General features: G+C 40.4%; 1 protein-coding gene across 1 annotated transcript in view; it reads right to left on the bottom strand.

Annotated features, from left to right (window-relative positions):
• Positions 1-14373, bottom strand: part of eif3ea (eukaryotic translation initiation factor 3, subunit E, a) — a 35062-nt gene that overhangs the window by 8602 nt on the left and 12087 nt on the right. The window contains exons 6-10 of the mRNA XM_034229488.1: positions 13785-13910; positions 13355-13479; positions 10314-10440; positions 9101-9202; positions 1314-1423 (exon numbers count right to left, since the gene is read on the bottom strand). Coding sequence (XP_034085379.1) covers positions 1314-1423; positions 9101-9202; positions 10314-10440; positions 13355-13479; positions 13785-13910 — 590 coding nt within the window. The remainder of the gene's footprint in view (positions 1-1313; positions 1424-9100; positions 9203-10313; positions 10441-13354; positions 13480-13784; positions 13911-14373) is intronic.

The raw sequence follows: 14373 nt of genomic DNA, 5'->3' as shown, positions 1-14373 counted from the left end.
TCTTTTTGGTGTCTATCTACGCCGGGATCCTGAGTCGTGGCTGATCCTGTTGCTGTGGTCCTGGATCCTGAGTCCTGGATCCTGAGCCCTGCATCCTGGACTTCGAGTCGTGGCTGAACCTGTCACTGTGGTCCTGCCTGACTCACCATACTACTTCCCTGATGGCTCCCACAGGATTGTTGACATCCTCGTGGATTGATCTTCTTATTACAGACACATGCATTTCTAAACATTTGGACTACCTATGTTGTAAATGTATTATCTCTTCGATTTACACACGGCATCTACTGCATGTCTGTCCGTCCTGGGAGAGGGATCCCTCCTCTGTTGCTCTCCCTGAGGTTTCTCCCTTTTAAACTGTGGGGTTTTTCCTTTTTTAGAAGTGTTTCCTTGTACGACGTGAGGGTCTAAGGACAGAGGGTGTCGTATTGTCATACTGATATTCTGTACAAACTGTGAAGTCCACTGAGACAAATGTAACATTTGTGATATTGGGCTATATAAATAAACATTGATTGATTGATAGATATCAGAGATCAGATTCAGCACAAAACATGGGGATTAATGGCTGACAAGGTTTAATGCTCCGTCTTTATCTTTCTCACTCTCTAAAATTGATGTAAATGGGCAGCCAAATCCTATAATCTCTCTTAATTGCAGACAATTACTATAATGTTTTTTATCTCTCCACTAATGCTCACTGTAATTAGCATTGACTAAATGTCATGGTTTTGGAGAGGCATCCAAGGTAAATTGTATTTGTATGCAACAAAACTGCATTTTGAGCAAGGAGTCAATAAAGACTTTACAAACCCTTTGACCTTCATTCACTCAAAGCAAAGAAGCTGAAAGATTGCTGCCTGTTATGGCACCTGGGAACGTCTAACATTGTCTAAACCCCACCTCTTCCTAGGAGAAAACTCTGGGAATGGCCTCGGACAGGTGGTCTTTAAAGTTTAGCGAGCAGAGCAACCTGTGGAGACCTGGAAGCAGTTAAATCTCCCAATACTTAATCCTGGAGATTTGTGGGGTCAGCATGGCTGTGTGTAGAAGGGGCAATAAACACTTATCAGTGAGGAAAATTCCACTAAACACAAAGCCAATGTTCTTACTTCCTGTTTACCGACTGCTTACCAAATCTGGTGATAGCAACTAGGACTTCCTGTTAGCTTTAACCAGTTAAGCCCCGAGCCTGTTTTTCAGGCCTCAGGCTCGAAGATGACATTCCCAGAACAGATGACCATATCTTTACTTCTAAAAGGGGTAAATTAATAATCTTTTTTATTTTTTCTGGATTGGATTGTGCAACTTACTTGATGCTAATGCACTGGTGGATTCTGCAGAAGGTCTCGAAGATGAAGAGACGGGCGTTCTCAATGAAGTCCTCCAGACAAGCAACCAGGAAGAAGTCATTCACAAGGACCTAAGAGACAGAAAGCATGCAGTTTAAAGATAAGACAGAAGTTATCGCTGTCTGTTTTTGGTCTACTTCAAAGTTTCTTTTCCCATAATATAAAAAGGTAATCATTAGGTCTCAGTCCTGGTTGATTCTGCAACCATCCTTTTACTGGTTGTAACAGCAAATGTAATAATTTAATTTAATTTAATTTAATACTACAGGTCCCAGAATATTAAGGGCAGGAAAACAAACTAGTGTCTATTAAATTACAAACTCTGGCAATAATTGTCTATTTCTCAGCATTCTGTAAGCACCTGTGATCTGATTTGATGCATGAGTGACAGAACAGGGAAAGTAGTTGGTTACCTGGCTGAGCATTTGGAGGCTCACTCTATCGGCTCCTGACTGTTCCATTACTTGTTGCAAAATATTTCAAATAATCCGCTGACAAGAAATGCCCAAAATCACCGTTGTCGCATTTTGTAAATGCATTTTTTGACATACTGTTACGAGCAACGTCAAGCATATTATATTTCCTATGTATTATTACTGCTTCAGAACTTTATAGGGACAATCTAGCTGGGCATTTTTATATTGAACAGCAATGAAGAGTCATAAGCATTATAAGTTTCAATCGGTCTGCTTCTGGCAGTCTCATGTCTAATTCAATAAAGGAAATCATCTTTTTTAATAAAATCAAATTATAATCCCTTGTTGATAAATGCTTAAATCAAACAGGAAAGGCAGAGCCAGGCTGGCTACAATAACATCATTAGATCTGTTTGAAAACAAATTATGAGGGGACCCTTTGTGAGGTAATACTCCTAGTAGGTGCTTCAAATATAAAAAAAATCCAAATGATTCAGCCACCACGTGTGAAGATACGGTAAGAACATAGCAAACCGCAGAGAAGACCACATTGTCAGAGACTTATCACCCATCACCTAGTTCAGTGTCAGCTCCACTGTGCAGGATCGCCAGTCATCCAACAACTGTAGAACCAGCAGTCCAAATAAACTCACAGATGAGAGCAAATCCTTTCAGGCGTCAACATACTGCATCGCCTGTGTCTTGTTAGAATAAGAAATACGGCCTTACGTGGACTCTTTGACACCACTGCATATGGCCAATTCATTGACTGTAAATGCTCATGACCCAGCTATGGCCCCAGAGGTACCACTGTGTGAAATGCTCCCACTTCTCAGTGCATTACAAATCTCCATCGAGTGCTATTTCACATCACAGACCCGAGCTTCAAAAGCCCTCCAAGAATTACTAGCGCTATGTTTGCTTAAGTTTAGAAATCTGCTATCTGCGCAGAGTTCTACTTGAATAAATCCCAACTACATGGCTCTATCAGGCAACGCACATTTCAGATATGATAACGCTTATCTTAGGCTGATAAACTTTGAACAGTTAAGTGCCCTAATTACTGTCATATGGGATTCAGACCACAAAGCTTAAACTAATTCTGAAAGGGGCTTGAAGGGCCCTTTCAAGCGCAATCCTAAAGGCCTGACTATAGGTGGGCCTATACTTTTCAATCTTTGACATGCAAGCATCCAACATCTGACAGTGATTCGACATTGGGGTGAGGTGGGAAAGAAAGAAAGAAAGAAAATTAGCCCTGGTACCGTCGGAATAGAACAATTTAATACCTACCCATTTGAAAGCACCGAAGACAGGAGAGCTTAAAACAATACCCATATCTTGCTATTACAGCAATCAGTTCATATATGTGTGCCACTCTTGCCAATGGCTCAGAAATTATGCATTACAAATGTTCATCAAGACCAGTGCCCATCCCAAAGGGGTATCCGTTTACCCTAATGACTCCGCAGTCCATAAACCTTCCCCTGACCACTGAAATAATGTGCTTTTTAAAAGCTTGCATGTGAATTCAAGGGGGGGAAAAACTGCATTACTGACTTCAAACAAGACCATTTTGGTGGAAAATGTTTGCAGACCATCACAGGTAATGCATTAAAGGTGCGGTTAAACATTTTTTGGAACCACCCAGCTCGCTAGATCTGCTTGTGAAATTAATGAGGTCAATGGAGGTTGTGTGTGCCTACTGGACATGCTCGGATAAGACTGACATGTAAGCCAGTGTTAAAAGCACCTGGAATAACTTGGGCTCTGACCTGAGAGGTAGTTTGGTTAGGAGCATCTGTTTCAACCACAGTAGGGTCTTTGTAAACAGAACCCCACGGGGCGAGGTCAAGACCAACCCGGAGAGTTCCTAAAAAAGTGCGTGCAAGTGTTTAACAAGGTCAGTGATTGAGTGCTTGAGTCATGTTTTAGCTGAAATAGGATACAACTCTAATATTGTTGATGGTACATTTCATCATTTGGATATGGCCCCTTGAGGGCTTTGAACAGGAACAATCTTATTTTCTCTTGGAACATGCTCTTGGACTTTTTTCTGACCATGGAACAGATCTTTTTGAGGGTATGACTAAGTAAAAACAAATCTTCTCCAATGAGTTTTGTCGTAACTTCCTCATTTGTTAAACACTGATTAGGGAAGCTAAAGACTCCTTATATTAGATTAAAAAAAACATAGTTTAAAATAAAACGGAACCGCCAGCAAACCGCTGACACAGGGCTCGACATTAAGGACTGCCCGATGGCCCGGGGCCATCTAGTATTTAGCTCGGGCAATGAAGCCTCACCTGCTGGTTGCCCGATCGGGCAATCTATTGTGCCAGTATCATGCAGCTTGCGGATCCAGTAATGAGTGACCCGACAGTAAAACTAAACATATCTATAACTAGTTTAGGTAGTTTGAGAGGTAATTAAAATAGCTACTTGTGATATTCTAACCTGAAGTGTGTGTTTTGTCCGCTCACCGCTGCATGTGATCATGCAGAGCTGCGTGTCGACTCGTCAGCAGCAGCTGATCTCTCTCTCCCGTCAGATTAGACTTCACTCGCGTTTATGTCCATATCGATCAGATCCAGCTAGTTCTAGCTAATGATATGAGTACCTGCTTATTAAAAGACACCTAAACAATAAGTGTCGCTATGCAACTGGGTGAGGCCACAAAGTATAGCGCAGCATTATGCATTTGTTTACATGCCCACCGGAACCCCGAGGCATTACCAACAGATCAACGCACAATCAACCCATACAGGACATCTCTTTCTCCACATTACGTGTTAGACATTAGAATTGACTATTCTTGTCTGTCACATACTCTTCTTGTCTGTCACATAAGTGGCGCAACTGAAGCGGTATTGCGCTAAAGGGAAATTATTTTGACCGAAGATATTTAGATTTGCCGGCTAACGGGAACTCTGACGTCGCCATTTTGTGTGCTTCGCGGATGCGCTCGGCTCCTCTCGACTGCTGCTCGGGTCTGCTCGGTCAGCTTCCGGATGAGGAGGCATTCGTTCGACCAACTTACAGTAGATAACATTACAAACATTTTTAACAGGGGCCATAATAGTATAAATAATGTTTGTTTTGGCAGTTATAACTGAAGGTAATGTGTTCTACTTTTTTACATCTGGGAAGGCATTTGCCTTCATCAGGTGGAAAGTGTTTTGATCTACAACTTAAGTATTTCTTATATGCAGGGCATGCAGGCGAGCACACACAAACAAGAACAAACAAACGAGTGAAATGAAGAATACAATTGAAATTGTACAATATAATATTGTGGTGGTTCATCTTATAATTCAGTCTAGAGAATGCACCAGACAGCATCTAAGACCTGCAACAATCTAAATGTTCTAGGGGGAGGCCCCCCAAACCCTTCGTGCCATTTCATCCGCGCGCATTTTTCAGGGCAATCTCTATTGGGCTCAGGGCCATCTGTAAATTAGCTTAGATGGCCCACAGGGCCATCTCCCAAAATCCTTAATGTCATGCACTGTGACAAGATTTATAAACATTTACTTCTGGGAAAAAACTATTTGATCAGGACAGATGTTTTTCATTCTGAAGGTTTATTGTCGAGATGCAAGATAAATGGGCCAAATAACTCAGGGTATTGTCTTGTATTCCTCTCTAGGTCCAAATGATCAAGTCCATTGGGTAAAAACAAAATTACAGTTTGTGAGCAAAGGATGAACAACAAAAATGTAATTACACAAAACATACATATAGCACAACACCAGACCAGCTCTAGAATCAGGAAAGTTCTACTTATGCCATCAATGTGACGCATCATTTATCTGTAGAGGCATTCTTGTTACCGTGTACAAATAATGTCCAATTTAGCAAAAAAACACTGTATTTTTATGATCAAATAGTTTACACAAGAGACGAGCATGACCATAATACTAGACATGCTACATCAGGCCATCTACTGGCACCTAAACCCAGGACAAATCTTCTGAAATCTTCTGTGTCTTATAGAGCTATAAAGGAATGGAACTCATTGCCAAACTACCTTGCTGAAATAGAGTCCAGAGCCTCTTTCACGAAGAGATTGAAGGGCCATCTACTAATGACCATGTACCCTTGTGAGCAGGGCCGTATCCAGGATTTCCTAAATACCGAGGTCCAAACATGTTAGGTGGGTTCGGGGGATCCCCCCGAGATTTTTGGGATTTTCATGATCTAGTTAGGTGCTTTTTAAGTCCTGTGGGGGGGGGGGGGTCACACATTGGATAATATATTGATTTCAAACCATGTCAGTGGATGCAGCATCAATTATTTTTGAAAGTGTAATGCATAAGAATCAGTTGATTGTTACTATTAATGATCTGGACATGCAGAAGGACCTGCACCCTCTCTTCAATCTTCTTGAGTCTCTCTGTCTTCTTCCTGTTCATTACTCTCTCTGTCCTCTACTCTTTCTCTTTGTTCAATCTCTCCCTCGTTGTTCACTGTTTGTTCCTCCTCACTTGTCGCTCCTGCCAGTGAATTAAAAGCAATTCAGCAATTTAGTTCATTTCACTTGTTTGTTTGCATTATTTTTCCCCTTTAAACTGTGGGTTTTCTCTGGAAGTTTTTCCTTGTACGATGTGAGGGTCTAAGGACAGAGGGTGTCGTATTGTCATACTGATATTCTGTACAAACTGTGAAGTCCACTGAGACAAATGTAACATTTGTGATATTAGGCTATATAAATAAACATTGATTGATTGATTGATTTAGTTCATTACACTTGTTTGTTTGCATTTTTTTTTTTTTTTTAAATCTGTTTTGTTTGATTCTCAAAAGAGAACAAATATGTAAGCAAATGGTGTTTTATTATGAAATCATAACTGCAATAGATGTTTTTGTTGTTTTAAAATTATGCCTATTGTAAATGAAGACTATTGTTATAGATGGATAGATGGATAGATAGATGGATAGATGGATAGATGGATAGATGGATAGATGGAGGATAGATGGATAGATGGATAGATGGATAGATGGATAGATGGATAGATGGATAGATGGATAGATGGATAGATGGATAGATGGATAGATGGATAGATGGATGGATGGATGGATGGATAGATGGATAGATGGATAGATGGATGGATGGATAGATGGATAGATGGATAGATGGATAGATGGATAGATGGATAGATGGATAGATGGATAGATGGATGGATGGATAGATGGATAGATGGGGTTATTAAGCCTACATTCTTTTGTGTGACTGTACCTGCAGTTCCTCCCTGACTTCCATCACTTTCTCTCTCTCTCTCTCTCTTTTTCTCTGCCTGTCCTGTCTCTTCCTTACCAAAGCTGAGCTTCGACTGACGTAGTCTTTTCATTATATCTGAGTCAGTGTAAAAAGAAAACAACACAATGTTATATCTTCAATGTTTTACTCAAATTGAAATGAAAGAAAAACATTAAAACGTTTGTTAAAAGGTAATCCTTCTGACATTGAATGTAATTAACATTAGCTCTCTAGCTAGTTTATTCACGCAATTTAAACCAAAGTATAACCTAGCTGCAATATCAGTTAGTGTGCATGTTGTCGGACGTCCACTGACTAACGTAGAGCGTTCACACAGGATCTGCTGCTCATATGATGTCCTGATGAGCAGAAACACAAGCAGCCCGCTGGACTCAGATCTCTAGATACCTCATCACTCCTCCGCTGCTCCGATACAAGTCCGGGCTGCGGTGGTTTGTTGATACATGTAGTCTTCTTCTGTTTGCTTTAATCGAGGCTACGTAGTTATGCAGCGCCCCCATGGTCAGTAAATGGAAGTACTACAAAGAACCCTGTTTAGTGCAATTATTTCACAAGTTTTGTTATATACACAGCTCGGAAAAAATTACCGAGGTCCGGACCTCGGTGACCTCAATGGTAGATACGGCCATGCTTGTGAGCTGTGAACCCTAATTTGATCTCATGCTTTGTACTGTTGGGTGTCTAGTGCACTCATCCTTGGCTGAGATTGATATTGAAAGTGGATGAGATTGTTGATGATGTTGGAAATTGTTGATGATATTGGTGATGTTGTTAATGATGTCAGGACTTATGTCTTGAATGTTGTTGTATTATTGGTGTATTGTTTTAAGTGTCGGACCCCAGGAAGAGTAGCTTTTGTCAAGAGCAAAAGCTAATGGGGATCCTAAATAAACATAAACACGCAATGTACCTAACTGAATGGAAATGCAACTCTTGCATTGCAATATGTCTAAATATGTTGCACAGAAAGCAATTTTAGCAACACTTTAGAAGACTAATAAATCTCTTATTTATTTTTGTGTATAGAGAGTTTATCATTTCCAGTTTTTGCCCAAAAAAAATATTATTACAGCTTTGAAATAATGTTGAAGGCTGTAGTATGTATGATAGTAGTTTGTGCTGATGTTGAATTGCACTGCATTATACTGAGACCTCATTTATATGAATTAGAGAAAATGTTTAAGATGCATTGGTATGGATATGTAGAGGGTAATGCTACATAATGAAAGTGAAACTGATACCTTGTATAACAGTAACTTAGTGACACCAAACAATGTCATTCCTTTACATTGTTTGTCACTATACATTTTTGACCAATGTATAACAAGTGGAATTTGTTTCCTAAACAAATGACAAAATAGCATGTGGATGTACTACTACTGAGCTCTATCTAGAATGAGAAGAGTGTCAGAACTGTTCTTTAACACATATGGCACTAACAGATCATAGCCACAGAAGCTTTAATATAAATAGAATTGAAAACAATTTGCCATACTATGTGTTTCCACTGAGCTCTACATATAACTTATCACGGATCAGTGTTCTCTATGTGTTCATCTTTGTAGTGAACATACAAAGAGGACTTTTACCTTCATGTTACATTAAGCCATTACAACCCAAGAATTGAAATACACGCTTTGAAATGACGGTGCTTTGACAGATATCCCTCTTATAGAGAGTGTCACCGCAGAGACTTGCTTATAATGCTTTTACTGTTAACTAAAAGCCTGATAGGTCAATTAAAGGCCACAGTCCAATCTGACTGAAGCCTGAGTCACAGTTTCCAAGAGGAGCTTTATATCTGATAGTATGAGACACAGACTGAGTGTTCTGTTTCAACGGCACCCAAGCTGAAGTCCATAATAAAAAACGCTGTTTGATCAGACAGAGGGTCATACAAAGATCATACGATTACTAACAATGTTTACTGCGATGCTCTACAGCTAAAGTTCTGAAATCCTCAGGAGACCTTTGTTGAGTCATGGAGAGCCACAATAAACCATGACTTCTCTTCTTGGTCACAGAAGGTCGGAACAGAAGTGCTTACTCACCGACTCGCACTCCCTGAGTTTCTTCTGGGCACTGTCAAAGTCAAAGTTCACATACAGGCACTCCACAAACTCTGTAATAGGATCCTTGTAGGTGTAAGACTCCTGAAAAAAAGAAATCAATCAATATTATATAATCAAGTATTATGCCTTAAGACATTTATATCTTAATCAAAGCTTCTATAGCTTAGAATTATAACAATTTAATGTTTAATAAAGTAGATGTATACTTCAGCATAAATATGTAATTTATGTTTATTGTGCAATTAAATAGAAATGAGTAATGTCCGAATATAAACATAATAAATAAATAATTATATGTGGATATTTGTAATTTTTCTTGCCGTTCATTTAAAATATGATATGCCGTTTCAGATATTTGCCAATTCAAAAGTTTTTTTTTCTCCCTAATAAAAAATATATAACTGACATCGATAACGATCATGCTGCACATGTGTGTATAACCAATCGACCACAAATAGTTTCCGACTGTTTTGACTGGCAATCTATTGAGGCGGTGCATCTCTGGAAATCATAAATCCTAGTTTGGTTGAAGGTAATGACTGGTAATAGATAGTCAGGAAAAACCACCTGCTGGGCACACAAGCTAAATAAAGATAACAATTTACAAAAGTCTGAGTGAAAACACATTTTGAACTCAAAGACAGAGACTCAGCCTGACCTGAGGCCAGAGCAGAGAGCACTGGGCGCATGTTTTAAAGATTACCCACAACCCACCAAGACAGTGCTCAGATCTCTGATGTAGGTACAATCACTAGTGGAGAAGACATTGGTACAGTAGCACATTCATCAGAAGTAATGTGTTTTGAGCTAGGACCAAAAACCTATATACACCAGCTGAGCTTAAAAAAGGGAAGCCCTAGTATGCTATTGGTTTACTAGGTTTGGGTATTGTTTAGATTTGAATGATTTCAGTTCCGCTTATTGATTAAGGTTGTTAATTGTTCTTGATTTCAGTTATTTAAGGGGTTAAAAAACAGTCACATGCCTACTCACAGGAAAGCCCTAACACTAACCCTGACCCTTGGTTACCGGGCATTTTGGATTCGGTTCTTACTCTCTATACTGAGTTTTGGTTCCTTAACCTTCTAATGTAATGGTCAGACTTACTCATCCTCTAACGTATATGGCCTATAAGCAAAGACCTGGTAGCCATGTACACTTTGTTGTAAAATAAAAAAATGAATTGTAATACCTGCTGAATGACCTTCACCAAATCCTTCAGGACCTGCCGACGCTTGCGGACATCCTTGTTTGTGATGATGGCTGTGGTCAGGTAACGCAGGATGTGTGGGCACATAGTCTGGATAGCATTGAGGTACCTGGAAAGAGTGAAGGATAATTACTGATGTAAGCAAAGACATGATCTTTACAAGGACACATAATAGAACATCTTGGCTGCCTTTTGGGCTCCTGGCATTTAGCACACAGGGGAAGCCTTTGCGGCTAAAACAGATAAATGTCCTGACAGGACCCCTCACTTCTGGACATGGGTCGCAGCTTTAAGCCGTCTCTTTCATTAGTGTCCTACCAAGAGGGGAAGAGGGGAGGAGGAAAAGGAAACCTTGGCAAGAAGATATAGATCAGTGAGCAGGGACCTGCTCAGTAGCTGAAACACAATCCATCAGGGACTGATGTTCCAACCACAGGTCAACTAGCTAAGGGCTGAACACAAGAGACAGGACGCTGCTAACAGGCTGACTCTAATCCCACACCAACTGTGGAGACAGGGTTCTGTAAAAACAGCATGTAAGGTCTGCACACACAAACATACACCATATTGCTTGTCAAGTTGGCAATCAACATCAACATTAACTGCATCACCAAAACTCCCTAGTGTTTTTTAATATCCATCTTTGAACTTTACCCTCCACCCAACCCCAAATTGATCAAATTAGATCTGAAAAGAGGAAGTGGAGTGGGCCCCTTCATGTCTCCTATAGCTGAGGCCGGAGGAACACATGGTGTTCAGAGAAAGACAGCCGGCAGCAGTTTAATTAGCTGAAACAATTAAAGGGACAGGGGGACCTGTGGCAGTAGTGATGTAGAGTCTAAAAACAGCAGTGGGCTGCTCGGCAAAGCCATCATGTTTCTGGTTTTAGAAGAGCACTCCCTCTCCCTCCCTCCTTCCTTCCTTTTGTAGTTGCTTGACTCCCGTGGAAAACCGCAATGCTCCGCGCTGTGTTCCTGATTAACTTACACCTACTCACTCTCTAGGGGGGGCTCCAATAGCAAGCGATCCTGCATGAGTCACTGTACCATATCTGCAGGGCATTCACCCAACTCCACTTAGGGGACTTCATCTTTTTTTGAGTTTTGAGGCAAAAAGCGTCACTGCACTGGTTTGCTGAAGATGCTACAGAAGCATGCAGCCAAGAAATCAAGTATAATTCAGATTTATTCTGTTAAAAGGTGTGTGTGGGGGTGGGGGGGGGGGGAGTGGAGTGGAGTGGAGGGCGAACATAGAAGGACGTGGGACAGGGTACAACAAGGTCACGTTTTGTGGCCATTTTATAAAAGAAAATCACGTTGAACAATAAAACGAGTGATATAGACCAGTGGTTCACCACCAGGGGTCCGTAATGGAGTTCCAGTCAGTCTCCAGTAAAATGAGGAATAGTTTATTTTTGCGATTCACACACATTCGCACACCATAGACCAGGCCATCAAGAGCAAAACAAAGTATCTTGCCAAAGGACACCTAAACATGTTGACTACAGGGGCTTATGTTGAAAGAAAATGGACTTTCTTATTGGAGGACGACCAGTCTACTTCCTAAGCAACGTCCACCCTGAATAACAACAAATATATTTTTTAGATGGCGGTTCAAAAAGCGACATTTTATGAAATTGTGTTCTGTGACCTTAATGGGCATCATTTTATGGGTTTGTTGACACGAAAGCTTTTCAGAACCAATGACTATCAAGTAAGTCAGATATAGTACACAAACAAGTTTTTACACAAACAAGTTTTTGGACCAACATCTGCTGACTGCAGGGGTAAGGGAGGTCATATATGAAGCTGAAGGCCAGCTGCTGGTCACCGACTCCAGCCAAAGGAAGTACTGGTCAAAAGATGGGAAACAAGAGCCAAGCCTCAGTGGGGAAAACATGAGGTTTCTAGACTGTGAAACTGCAAAGCACACAAAACTACCTCAGTTTGTCCACACAGATGGTTGGGTGAGTAATTATTGAGCAGGCCTCTTTAATCATGCGCAATAAAATTAAAAACTGAGTAAAATTCAGGGAACCAGACATTTGAGTGCGCTGTGTTGTGGTCGCCCGTCATACTGTCTGTGGAGGCCAATCATCTGTACAATTATACAAGCCTGCAATCAGAACAGGGGGGAGGGAGCAAAGACATCAGAATGGGCGGTGTGCAAATGTTAACGCAATGTATAAGTTTCCGATCTGCGATACACATGGCCTCGACTTGGAGAGTAAACAGACCACACGAAAACACACACTTCTGAAACCACTTTAAAAATACCAGTGGGGTTCATGATGAAGCCCAACACCCGAAAATGTGTTATTAAAGCAAATGGTTTTCTCTAAATCAACTTAATGTTAGAAAAAAAACAATCACTGACCTTTTCTCCAAATCATCTTAGCATTTAGAATTGAGCTACAATGCAATATCATTTCATATGGACCAAATGACAAAAAACAGAGATACATAACCACACATACAGCTCACATGTCCAATAAGTCCAAAACATACATACAAATGGTCACATTACCAACACAACAGAAGAAAACTATTTTGGGTTAGGATGATCATTTGTTGAAATACTCAAAGTTGCTGTACAGTTTCTCAGAAGTATTAAGTGGCAGCTTTTGGGTGAATTGACCAAAACAATAACTATGCCAAATCAATTTAGGCCAATTTCCAGGAATAGGTCTGAACATTACTTTGCTGCTGTTGTTTGGTAGAAACAACGTTTAGTATAGATAGAATCTCGACCATTGTGATCTTTGAAGCAACACTAACTACACAGACGTGCATATTTTTTCATTCACAGAGCAGATTTTGCCAAAAGGAAAAGAGAACAGTCTATGGATTTCAACTTAGCTTTATGGTACAACCAGGCTACAGAACCATTCCTTTCATGTTGCGATCGTTTAGTGGAAAGGGATCTTATCTTTACAACTGCTTCCTGGTATTCTTCTCGACATTTCCTGGATGTAAAATCTTAAAAGGGTTAAAACAGGAAAATGTATGAGAAATTGTACTTACTGTGGCTGATACAGAAAGAGCTCAATGATATTGTCTCTGCCCTTGGGGTGGTTGAAGAAGACAAAGAGGGACCAGTGAATGAGCCATGTCCTCTGCTGGAGGGCCTGGAGCGGGGAGGTGACAGTCTGGAAAGGACAAAGATAGGAAAATAGACACGGTTAGGGTTCGAAGAGAAGCAAGGTGAAAACAAAGTACAAAACAAAAGCTATTCTCCCATAAGGCACAACAAAACCAAGCCCTACTCTCCCAAATGGTCATCAATCAAACTTGTAACCACTTCATACTAAAAATCCAAATTCTTAAGTGGTCTGATAAGTGTGTGTGTGGGTATATGCCACAGCAGAGCCCTCCTGAAAATGGAATGTCGATATGGGAGTCTATGTAAGGGAATCTAAATTTGGTATCAAATTCTGAGAAGTGGAGCATTTACGTTGTTATCGATAGTCTCCCTCAGGCGGGTGAGGTCCTCCATGGCAGCCTCCCAGTTCTGCATCAGGATCTCAGAGGCCAGCTTGCCCCACAGGGAGTTCAGGGCATTCCTGTCTGTAGCCGGGACCTTTGGAACAAACACAGTGCATTATTCAAACCTGAAGCAAACAACATTAAAACAAACATTTGACTCCAACTGGTTGACATACACAGTGACGCTGGGCTTGAGTTTGCCACTGCTTGTTTGGCTTCAGTGGCTCTACTGAACTGGATAAATGGATTAAAGTATGTCATCCGAAGGGAATGGAACTGAACAGAAAAATATTAAGACTGTTAAGGTTACTTACTATTAGGGATGGGAATTTGAAAGCAAATGTATATTTGAATATTCGAACCCCCAAAAAACGGTTAACCGGGTAACCGAAATGTACATATCCTATATAAAAAAAAAATCAAAAAAATGTTTTCAATAATTTTTGGAAATAAATAAATACATGTTCAAATAAGTTTAGAAACCAAGTCGAATTTGTCAAATGTATTGAACTGGTGATCACAGTTTGACAGCTATAGGCCTACAGCTTTCATGTGCG

This window comes from Gymnodraco acuticeps, unplaced genomic scaffold, assembly GCF_902827175.1.
Source record: "Gymnodraco acuticeps unplaced genomic scaffold, fGymAcu1.1, whole genome shotgun sequence".
Classification (NCBI taxonomy): domain Eukaryota; kingdom Metazoa; phylum Chordata; class Actinopteri; order Perciformes; family Bathydraconidae; genus Gymnodraco; species Gymnodraco acuticeps.
Note: the sequence above shows the minus strand (reverse complement) of the source record. Positions and strands in the feature narration are given on the sequence as shown.